The 12,511-nt window shown below is 34.2% G+C and overlaps 1 protein-coding gene across 5 annotated transcripts in view; it reads right to left on the bottom strand.

Moving 5' to 3' along the window:
- Nucleotides 1–12,511, bottom strand: part of Pcca (propionyl-CoA carboxylase subunit alpha) — a 402,547-nt gene that overhangs the window by 340,656 nt on the left and 49,380 nt on the right. For all 5 annotated transcript variants that reach the window (XM_023560628.2, XM_023560629.2, XM_003477596.5 and 2 more), the window contains exons 5-6: nucleotides 5,839–5,952; nucleotides 4,032–4,085 (exon numbers count right to left, since the gene is read on the bottom strand). In XM_023560628.2, the coding sequence (XP_023416396.1) occupies nucleotides 4,032–4,085; nucleotides 5,839–5,952 (168 nt within the window). The remainder of the gene's footprint in view (nucleotides 1–4,031; nucleotides 4,086–5,838; nucleotides 5,953–12,511) is intronic.

Genomic DNA, 12,511 nt, shown 5'->3' with positions numbered 1-12,511 from the left:
GTTCTTCATCTATGTCGTTTCTAATCTTTACAACTATCCTATAGGGTAGCTGCCATTATCATTTTCCAGGTGAAAAACTTTTGAGCCATTTCCAAATTTTGCTATTACAACAACAAAACAAAACAAGACAATACATATTTTTTCAAGTATATCTTTTCAGGTCATATTCATAAAAGAGGCATTTTGAAACAAATAATATATCTTTTATTTGAACATATGTTTATATTGTGTGTCTTAAGTTGTTATTGATATTAGCAAGTTTTAGGGACAGAAACAATTTATCTCTCCAGAACAAAACTATTTCGCTGTACTCTTTTTTTTTGTCTTTTTCCTTTTTATTGGTACCGGGGATCGAACTCACGACTGCCTGCTTGCAAGGCAGGCACTTATGCCACTGAGTTAAATCTCCAGCCCTAATTTCCCTATACTCTTGTCCAGACTGGATGTCATAGTTATTTAAACACATTTTAGTTAATCCACTGGAACAAAAAAATTATATCTTAGGGTTCTTAATCCTAACAATCCTTATTATCCTCCTATTGCTGGTCCTTTGCTGTTCAGAATTTTTAAAAAGCCCAAAGGGGAAATACAGAATGGAGAACAGCTTGAAAATAGTGGCACACACCTGTAATCCCAGGACTCAGGAGCCTGAGGCATGAGAATCACTGTGAGTTTGAGGCCGGCCTGGGCAACAAAGTAAGTTCAAGACCAGCCTGAAATATAGTGAAAGCTTACCTCAAAAAAGATTAAAAAAAAAAAAAGAAAGGGGAAAAAAAAGGAAAGAAAGAAAAAAATATATAATTTGCTTGCTCAACACATTAAAAACTGTGTTATTCTTCATGAGAGTTACTTTCAGCTTTGCTTTTTCCTTAAATTATTTAAGCAATAACAAAAGACATGGTTTGGGGGGAGAGTACTAGGGATAGAACTCATGACTTTGTGCTTACCAGGGAGGCACGTATGCCACTGAGCTAAATCCCCAGCCCAAAACACATGACTTTTAAAAATCATGTACCATGGGGAATCAAATGTAATCCAGTCTTATTTGGTACAAATTCAATATATTTTATTCATCTCCATAGCGTTTAGTATATTTTTACATTTGGAGGACTCTGGCTTATTATATATTTTTAAAAGTAAATCTATAGCAATTATTCAGAAAAGTAACGATATTTTACTTATAGATAATAAAGACATATCAGTAAAATACAAGTAGATTTTTCTACAAACTGCTTAACCTTTGTATGGCATTATAGTAAAATAATCACAAATTAATGAAGAGTCCATATTTGATTAAATTTCAAACATAAGACACAATATTGTAGTAAATGTACTCCACAGTATCAAACTAAAAAAACAAACATTTTAAATCTTTTGCGAGTCTTCCTCCTCCAGTTACCATCAACATGACAATCCACTCAGGTTAGAATAAAAATTATCATAGTTGGCCACCAGTCACAATGTTTATGCTGCATAAAGAAATCTGTATGCAACTTCATTTATTGTTTTTATGGAACTGACCAACCAGGACCAGATGGTCTAAAAACAGCATCATAAACTCTTTACTCCAATGGGAAAGTATTTAATGTTACCGAAATAAGAATCTTGTCCTGATGCACACAAAAATGGAAAGCTACTTAATCAGAAGCTGCACTGTATTTTTATAGTGAGCAAAAGACAGCACTGCTACCTTGTAAGTTTAATCCAGTCTTGTTTATGAAACAAGTTTTCTTGTAAACTCAAATCTTTTAAATGCTTAATCTAATAACACTCATTTAATCCACAAATACTTATGGATCTTACTGTGTGGAAATCATTGGAAGATGACAACGTGGAAACAAAGACTGATAAAACTGAGGCTCTTACAAATTACAGAAACAATTTTAACATAATATGGACAGTGTTATGCCAAATAACAAAATTTTAAAAAGCACTCTCAAAGTCAAAGGAAAAATATTACATATTGTGAAAAGAATATGAAAAACTCCCTCAGTAGAATATGTGAGCTGTCCCTTTAAGGGTAGACAGTTGGGAATAAAGCAAGAGAGGACAGGTGTGCCTGCCCAGGGAAGAGAGAGAAGAAAAACCTGTCACAAGCAGGAGCCAGCCATGAGGTCAGGCTTGCAGAGGCACACCACTGGAAAAGGGAAATGGAAGACATAAGGTAAGAAAGAACTGGAGAGAAATTAAAGTGGCCATACATTCTACACTCCATTCTCTAAGGTTAAAAACCCAAATGGCAATCATTTTCCTCTCCTTCATCTGCAAAGAAATCTTTTCTGTCAAAATTTTCTTCTCAACTGAATTCACTTGCTAACTTGCTTTCCACAACCTGACTGTGCCTTCCTCTAGAGCAGGACTCATATACAATTCATTTTTATAACCTCAAATGCCTGGGGCATCAGTGTCAAGCGTTTATAAGTTACCGAACAAATATATTTATGAATATACTACCCATGTCATTTAAATTTCCTGGAGCTTGGATACTCATATATACCAGGAATTACCAAATTTTTTTATATATATAAAGGCCTACATAGCATATTATTTTAGGCTGAAAAGCCAGTGTCTCTCACAACTACTCAACTCCACAGTTATAGAGAAAAAGCTGCCAAAGTCAACATACAAATCAATCGGCATACCTGTGTTTCAATAAAACTTTATTTACAAAATTGTTCCATGGGTATACTCTGCCAACACTTCATTTATACAAACTTAAAATTTAGTATGTTATATTATAAATAAGTATTTAAATAGGTATATTCAAACCTTTTGTGTGTGTGTGTGTGTGTGTGTGTGTGTGATACTGGAGATTGAACTCATGATCTCACACTTGCCAGGCAGGTACTTACACCACTAAGCTAAATCCCCCGCCTTCAAACCATTTTTATGACAAAATTTCAGCCAGAATTCTAAGGAATATAAAAAAGAACAGGGTATATATGAGAAAAACTGCAAAACACCTCATCCAACCAGGCAAATCTGGCTATCTGGACACTTAACTAACTTCTCAACTCCAGATGGCCCTTCAGGCCTTACCCTAAATGATAAAACTTGTTAACATGAACAATTTTAAACTAGAATTCTGTGATCTTAATAACTGTCTGACATTATATTTATAGAAATTTCAAATGGAAATTTTTTTTGTACTGGAATTCGAACACATGACCTCGCACTTGTCAGGCAAGAGCTTGTGCTGCTATATTCCTGCCCTGAAAATCTCATTTAGACAATGTTTACAGTTATAAATAATTTTGAATCCTTAGAACAAAATACAAATTACCAACCGGGGGAGGGAGTATTCATATACCTGGCATGATTAATCCCCCCAAAATTCACAACTGAAATCATATTTTACACCTAAAAACCAAGGTTTACAAATCATATTGAAAGTAATTAGTAAATACACCTGAAAAATAATTTTAATAACAAGTTCAATTTAATTTATCTAATTAGGATGGTGCTATGGAATAGTCAGATCATTAAAAAATTTTTTTTCCTAAAACAGAGGCAGTCAGATTTGGCCTCAAATGCTAAACTTACAAAAACAAAAAAAGGGAAAAAATAGTGTTACAGGCTGGGGATATAGCTCATTGGCATGGCGCCTGCCTAGCAAGTGCAAGGTCAGGAGTTCAATCCTTGGTATCAAAAAAAAAAAAAAGAATCTTATTTCTGACTTTATATTCTGTGCTAGTGGCATAATTAAATCACTATAACATCACTGATTTCTCTGATATATTTTATTGTATATTTTAAAAATCTGTTTTCCTTAATTTTAAAAATCAAAGACCATGCACTATGCAATACACTAGACATAACGGCAATTTTATACATTTTCCACTTTTATAATTCCATTTCAAATCAAGATTTGGGTCCCAGAAGAAAAAACATCTTCATTTTTCACAATTTTCAAAGAATTGGTAGCTGAATTAGAACATTATAATTCATCAGTACCCACATTTACAACAGCCAGGCCACTACACTGTTTTCTAAAATATAAATAAACATTTTCTGATTCATTACAAACTTACCAAACACCTGGCAAATTCTTTGTTTTCTGAAAGGAATCCATAACCTGGATGTACCTTAAAAATGGAAGAAAAAAAAAAAAAAGCTCTTTACATATTAAAAAACCTATATAAGCAACATGTAGAGTGCAGTTTTGTTTTGTTTTGTTTCTCAAGTGCCCTTGAATAAACTTACTTCCCTCACATACTGAAAGGTCTAACTCATACTTCTGGATGCAAAATGAAATTCCTCCTCTGTTCTAGCTGTAATCAGAGCCATGTATCATAATGCCGTTACAGATGTTTATATGATTCAACACAAACTCCCCTACTTTTTCTAAGGCTTGGCCAAGTTTGGAAATTTCACAATAGCTGACACATAAAAGAATACTTACAGGATCATGACAAAATGGGTGAAAACTTCTGAATTCCTCTTTCTTTAAAATACCTAGAACTGCTACTTTCCAAACCCAAGCTATTAAGCCAACACATTTTATTTCTGATGGTATGCAACTAGCTAAGGAGCCTTTTTGATCAAGCTAAACTAAAGCAGAAGTTTGATTTTACCTTGCACTGTATTCTGAATTTTTTTCCTAAAATCTAATCTTCTTCCCTCATTCCAATTTAGACACAACTACTTTATGCTACCTTCCCCCACAAGCCACACTGCTACTATATAAATTCTACCATCCTGTTCTAATCAACTAATTTTTTTACCCATCACATGGGTCAAACATAAATTTAGCTACTCCAGTATCAGTGTTGAACAAGTTTCTAGCAAAGCGATTATGCTAAAAGGAAAATCAAATTTCTGAAAGAGCCAATATTATAACCTAGAAACAGCTACATATCAGAGATTTTTAAATGCTGAACTGAGCTTTCTGAACATGGCAGAGAATCATTTAAACTACTGCATCAGAGAAAAGGTTTCATTCTACCAATTTCATTGCATATAAACATCCAACTAAAATTTATACTCTGACAAACTAGAGTTAAAAGGTTGACAGTTTTACTTTCATTAACTGTGCTAATAAAGTGTAAACATCTAATAATATAGGCTCATGAATTCAGATTTATTTAAACATGTATCTTGCTAACCATTTCTTTCAAAGAAACGTGAAAACTAATTGAAGCATTCCAGGCTAATTTCCAGTGCTGGCTGCTTCCATCCAGTTTGAGAGATAACTCTGCATAGTTTTTAATATTGTATGTAATTACTTCTCTGATATTTAAAAAAAAAAGACCGCTGTTATAACTGATATCAGAAACCAGTTTTTTCTTTGGATTCCACTTTACTCAAACCAAATTAAAAGTAAACTAACTGATTTATCTGTCAGCTGTGGGCATCTTATTGACATTAATAAACTAAAATAATTATTAAAATGACTACGTGCTTTTTATTTTTGAAAATATAATTGGGTATACATAATTTTTAAACATTTAAAATGGAATTAAAAAGGGATCTTTTGGCTCCTCTTCGTCACAGAGTTTTTCTGTTGTTGTTTTTAACATTCTTATTACACTGAAAGGGTTAATACTCAAAACTAATTGGAATTTCTTTTTTCCTAGCAAATTTGGAAATGAACTGAAACTGCTCCCTGGTGTGAAAGCTGAATCCAGCAGCCACCTGCAGGATCAGCAACCAACACTGCCAGATGCTACAAAGCCTTTGATTTCCAGTAGCGAATTCGGCCACATTTAACTCGTGTGACATGAACTAACTGCAACAGCATTTTCAATCATTCTCTCTTATTTTTTTTTTAAATACAAACTTTAGCTTTCTGCTCACTACATATGAAACAGCTGCACAGATAGGTTCATTCAGACTCACAGCTTGGGCCCTGGTTCTCCTAATGGCGTCTATGATGGCATCCATGTTGAGGTAGCTTTTACTGGTGGGAGCTGGGCCAACACAGACGGCCTCATCCGCCATTTTCACATGAACCTGAAGAGACAAATCCCTGCATTAACAGATGTTCCCAGCAAAATGAATTACCATCATCACAAATATACACAAAATTGCAAATCTAACTGTTTCACATATCATTTGCAGAGTCAGATTTCTTTCTAAATATGCATTAAAAAACAACAATGCAACAAAAAGGCTCAGGAACATATTACCCATGATTTCATTTATTACGAATCTAATCTACTATCTAGCCAAACATATTCATAATACTTGCCTCCTATTTAAGTAAAATCACAACGAACAATTTTAGCTTCCTATTCTGTTCATATATGTATAAGTCTGATATCAAAAACTACCTTGTTACATGTGGCCAGGGTAGCCCAATATTTTTAATAACAAGCGGTCATGCCCAGTTCTAAGCAAACTCCCCAGGAAGTTGGGATAATTAGAGGGACTGAATGGAGAGATGCAATGAGTGTCCCTGCACAGCATCAGGTCAGCACCAGGCACAAATTAAAGCCTAGGACTAAAGAGTTCAATATCACAACACATGAACCAGAAAATCTTGAGAACCATTTAAATACTCTCACATTTGATCCTTGTCTGTTTTACATTTATTTCTAAAAGAACTGATAAGTATTAAGCTGTAAATCTATTCAGAATTCAAGAAGATGCATCCTATTTTTAAGACTACTCACTTGACAATTTTTTAAATCTATTTTTGCTAAAGAGATGCTAGAGAGGCATTTGATACTGAAACATGTAAATTGCTTAATCCTAAAAGAAATCTATTCTTTAAAAATAGTGCATGCTTTCCTCAGTTTTCCAATTTAAGAAACTCACAATCAGATAATTATCTTATGAGCTAAATGTATAAAACTGAAGCACAAATATATATCTGAACATTTATGACCTGCTCCCTTACAAAAAAACAAAAACAAAAACAAAATGTATAGGCCACAAATATTTCGAAGTATTTCTAAATTATACTCTTTAGTTCTGGATTAATGTTTCAAAACAACTTTGTTTTAAATGATATATATATAAAACACCTAAAATAGTATTTTAGAAAACTCAAAATTTTCCATTTACTTTCAAATTAAGTAAAAAATTACACTGTATATTAAAGGTAAAAAATATCTTCCTATGGGATTTATAAAGCAATATCTTAATATAAAATACTCAAATATAAACACTCTAATTTCTTTAATAATATCAATTGTAACAAAAGACAGCCATACTTTTAAAAGGGCTTCTAAATATTTTCACATTTAAAGCAAGGCTCTCCCCTCTGGTTATCTTGCCTGGCTTATTCTGAATCTGAGGTTTCTCTTCTGCCCCCAGACCAGAATGACACCTCCTCTAGTACCTGCTGCCCATTTCAGACATTATTATCTACTTTTTGTTACTATTATGGTTCTGTTTTTTTCCCCATAAGAAAGAAACTTAATACTTAATAATTCTCTTAAAAGAGCTCATTACTAGATAAGGATGAAGTCTCTACTTCAAATTATTTTTATTTATTGTACTTGTCTCAATGCTATCTATTACTAAAGATAAACTTTCACCAGTGGGACTACCCCAAATACTTCAGATTTGGTTTAACCCCCTTAAATCTGAACTCCATTAGAACATAGCACAAAATTTGGCATTTAAACCACATTCTACCTAGCAATCTCATTTTAACTGTTTTACAGATTATGATTTATACTGTCCTCCATCAGACTTCTCTGTCTAGAAAACAGAGTAAGTCTTAAACATTTTTTCACCACGTTTGTAGTATGTAATGATTATATCCCCACTGTATCTTCTCATTCCCTGCCCTTTCCCTCATTCTTTGATCTCCTTCCCATTTGAGAAAGATCGCCTTACTTCTTATTATCTGCCTTTTATTTTGCTTTTTATTTATATTTTGGATTTCTCATATAAGAGAAATTATGTGACATTTAAACTGGTGTTTCTGATTCATTTCACTTAACACTATGGTCTCAAATTTGCATCCTTTTTCCTACAGATCATGAAAGCTCCACTCCATTGGCCATTAGAGAAATGCAAATTTAAAAACTAATGAGATTCCAACTTACCCCAGAAAGAACCTCTATCATCAAGAAATCAAGTAATAAATTCTGGTGGAAGGCAGGGAAGAGCTCCCTATATTGTTGACGAGAATGTAAAGTAGTACAACCACTATGGAAATCAGTGTAAAGATGCCTCAAAAGAATCAGGTATGAGGGCTGGGGATTTAGCTCAGAGGCATAAGTGCCTGCCTGCCTTGTAAGCACGCCGTCCTGAGTTCGATCCCCAGTAACAATAAAAAAAAAAAAAAAAGAATCAGGTGCAATGGCACATGCCTGTAATTCTAGCACTCGGGAGGCTAGGCAGGAGGATCACCGTGAGTTCAAGGTCAGCTTGGGCTACATAAGCAAGTTCGAAGCCAGCCTGGGGTATACTTCAAGACCCAGTCTCAAAAAACATTTTTTTTCCTCAAAAAACCAAAACTAGAAAATTCCATTTGACCCAGTTATTCCCCTTCCAGGTATCTTCCAGAAGAATCAAACATAATATCACAGTGATTTATGCATACTTATGTTAATGGCACAATTTACAATAAATACTGATCAACAGAATAATGGATAAAGAAAATGTGATACTACTCTATCTCAAATTCTTTTTCTTTTAAATGTCCCCAGCAGTGTTATGTACTAAGAACTCATCAACTCAAAGATATAGTGGAAGACAAGCTAAAGCCATTGTGAGAATTTTAATATGCATATGGCAACTGTAGTTGTATGAAAGAAATAAATTAAAACTACATATGCCCATATGAATGCATTTGTAAGTCCAAAATTTCTATAACGAACATGCATCAACAAGTAAAAAAGAGGAAGGAATCCTAGTAGTATTTGGGCTTTTAATTCCAGTGTTTATACTTTTGTAAAAACATTGCAAGCATAATCTTGCAGTCTCCATTTTTTTAACTATCATCTATTCCTACATTATCACAAACTCTTCATAAACAAACCAAGAACTAGCCCACAGCCTAACATATCACATTTTCAATATTATTATAATAAACATTCAAACAAATTATATATCACAAGAGGATCAAAACTACATAAGGACTTTACAAAGAAGGTCAAATACAAACTGCTTCTGCAGAGGACTTGGTTCTTTACTTCCATCGCTCAGAACCAGCATTATTACTTGAAGACAAGGTGTATTTAGATCTTAAGAAGCCCACAGTCTAGGCCCACAACTACCCTGGGCAAGGTCACTCAGAGCAAACACATTCCTCAGCCACCCCGGTTCTCAAGAAGACATTTATGAGGCAATCTGAAGAGGACAGTTTAAAAATTTTTTCATAAGACTGAGGATATGACTTAGTGGCAGAGCCCTTGTCTTGCATGCAAGAGGCCCTGGGTTCAATTCCTAGCACCACAAAAGAAAGAAAGGGGGGGAAAAAAAAGAAAGAAAAAAAAAACAAAACACTTTTGATAATCTGGACTAGTGAGACCTGTCTCAAAAAAAAAAAAAAAAAACTGAAGCTCAGTTTCAGTTTTGTTACCATTGTATCAAAAGTGTAGAATGTTTTCTTTGGCCTATATAAAATAAACTATACATAAGCAGCACAAAAAACTGTTCTAAAGAGTAACAACATTACCTAAACTGACCATAATCTGTTTCAAAAATTTCAGCATCCAAAAATATAAATTCCTTTTTATACACTTTAATATTTTAAATTGAGATAAATTAATTGATAGTATTTGCTATGCTTCAAAAAGAAAAATGTATTTTAAGCATTTATGGTGAATACAGCAGTTGTAAACATTTACAGTCCCAAAAACTAAGAGATTTGAAACCCGATTGTTAGTTTCTCCTCAAGCATCTACAAATTCATATCCAGTTTTTACTCTTTAGAAGAAAAGTATTTGTAAAAGTCTATTACTTTCCAAGCAATGAACCTGTCTGTGTATCAGATTTGGGGTTTTCCAGTGAATGATCCCACCAACTTTCTTACAAATTCCTTGCTCCCTCTAGGACAGTAGTTTTCTGGATCCCAAGAGGACTCCTTTCCATTTTTCACTGAAATTCTGGTGCTGCCTAAATTAAAGTTAGGGATCTCTTTAATATTTTGCATTTCATAAAGCAGGACAGGCATCATGTACAGTTTCATTTTCATTCATGAACCAAGAGTTATGAACAGTAATATAATTTTCTAAAAAGAAATTTATGGGCTGGGGATTTGGCTCAGCAGTGTAAACACCTGCTTGGCAAGCACCAGGGCATAAATTCAATCCCTGGTACCAAAAAATAAATTTAAAAATTTTAAGGCTATCATGAAAAAAAACACCCCCCCCAAAAAAACCCTTAGCAATAGTCTAATATGGCATAAAAATGGGTATGTGAAAATGATCATGTCAAAGTTACTATAGCCACAAAAGGACTCTAACCATGGCTAACATACGTTATCATTCCTATATTCATGTATCTTCATGGTAACTACTGTTCTCATAGTATCTATTTTACCTGATACCGTGGCATTCCTAGAAACTTGCTTTTCTAATCTCAAATTCCATTGTCCATTATTATGCACTGCTGCTGGGTTTCCAAAAGATTGGAAAATCCTGGGTTTTTAGTCTATGGTTTGTTAGTTTCTATGGGTTGGAAGTTTCAGACAATACCAAAAGAGCAGTTAAATCAACTGTCCAAATGCTCCCTCTCTCCTGAAAGTTTCTGGCAGTCTACAGCTAGCTCCCTGAGTTTGAAGGCAATCATCAAACAAAGTTAAGGAGTTCCAGAAGTTTCCTTTAGCACAATGATTAGTGAGATAAAACCTGAAGTCACCAAAAGTACTTGTCAGTGTTTTTATTTTCTCTTTAAAAATATTCTTCCTTTTCTCCATCTCCCTCCCAAAAAATATTCATCTATAATTGAGGACAGGTTAAGTAGTTTAAAGGAACTCCAAAAATAATTTTGATTTCTGTCTCAAGCCTAATAATTAATTTTCTTAATCAGTGGTGATGAACCTACAGCATGTGCCATAGTGAGCTGTCTGTATCACTAAAAGCTCGAAAAGGCTCACCATCAATGTGCCATTCACTGAATTCATCCGAAGCTCCGTGACTTGACCTAGCAAACAGGAACAAAGTCCTTCTTTGGAAATTTGGAAAACTATGAGAACACACTTAGAAAAACAGAGCAAAGTCATAAAAATTGAAACAAAGAAAGACGCCTCATTTGTTACCTTCCTCAAAATCAAAGCCTCATGTAAGAAGGTGAATAAGAATCCCAAAATGGGAAACACACACACACATGAATTAGGGGATGAAGCTACTTGCTAAGTAGATCATGGCCACCTTCTATGGTCCTGTCTCTTCCAGAGACTGATGGTCATCAACTGTCCAGGATCAGAGAAAGGACCAAGCACACACTGACTTCGGGACACTCTCCTACTCTACTAAAGGACAAAGCATAGGAAGGATCATTTCTGCTCTGTAGAAAGGTTCATTTCACCTTGTAGAGATTTCAGGGTGAATTAGTCATTGAATTTTAGAAACAGATTTGTGATAGAAGGTACTGAGAAAATGAGTAAAACGACATCCCACCTGGCAGCAGCAAGGAGCAGGGAGGAATAAAGTAAATTGTTTAATAAGGGCTACAGGCTGCTTGCTCTTATTTCAAAACCTAACTTTTCTCCAAATCCAAATGTCTAGCTGGCTTAAGCAAAGAACACTTAGTATAGCTGTCAGCATGCTTCCTTTGTGTAAAAGACTAAATGACTGTATTCAAATTAAAAGGAACATCTGGACAACACAAGGTAGAAAAACCCTACCTTATTAGAGATGGCAACTGGCTCTTGGACTACAAAAAACTAGTTAAGTTTTATTTTTTTAGTTGGATCTTTGTCTGGTTTAGTGATGCCCGCTTCTAGAAATGAGTCTGGGACTACTCTTTCTCTTTCAATTCCATTGACAAGCGTGGGGTGTGTTGGTGATACAACATACTTAAAGCTTTTGTAGAATTCAGCGCTGAATCTACCAAGTCATGGACTTTTTTTAGTTGATAGGTCTTACAATACTGCCATAATTTTATTGCTTGTTATTACGTTGTTCAATATTTTTGTCTTCTTCTTGGTTTAGTTTTGGTACTCTGAATGAATGCAGGACTCTGCCCATTGCTTCAAGATTTTCCAATTTGTTGGAATATAATTCTTCACAATAATTACTATCTTCTGGATTTTGATAGTGTCTATTGTGATTTTCGTCTTTTTTATACTGCACTGATGTGTTTTTTCTTTCTTTCACTAAGTTTGGGAAAGGTTTTTTTTTTTTTTTCAAAGAACCAACTCTTTGATTCATTGATTCTTTGTAATGTTTGTTTAGTTTCATTAAATAAACCAGACATACAAGCTTAAATACCATTTAAGTAAGGCAAAGTACAAATGAAGAGCAAAATAAAGACTGATAAAAGGAAACAAGGAGTTAGATCTTTCGTAAATGGGAAGGGTTCCAGGAAAATGAGGGCAAAGGGAGGGGGAGAGGGGAAGTAAAAAGATTTAAAATGTGTCACTTACATACACCAAATACCCACAATG

The sequence above is a fragment of the Cavia porcellus genome, unplaced genomic scaffold, assembly GCF_034190915.1.
Source record: "Cavia porcellus strain 051 isolate PalLab524CR breed Dunkin Hartley unplaced genomic scaffold, mCavPor4.1 scaffold_4, whole genome shotgun sequence".
Classification (NCBI taxonomy): Eukaryota; Metazoa; Chordata; class Mammalia; order Rodentia; family Caviidae; genus Cavia; species Cavia porcellus.
The sequence above is the reverse complement of the archived record's forward strand: the minus strand, read 5'-3'. Positions and strand labels throughout refer to the sequence as shown.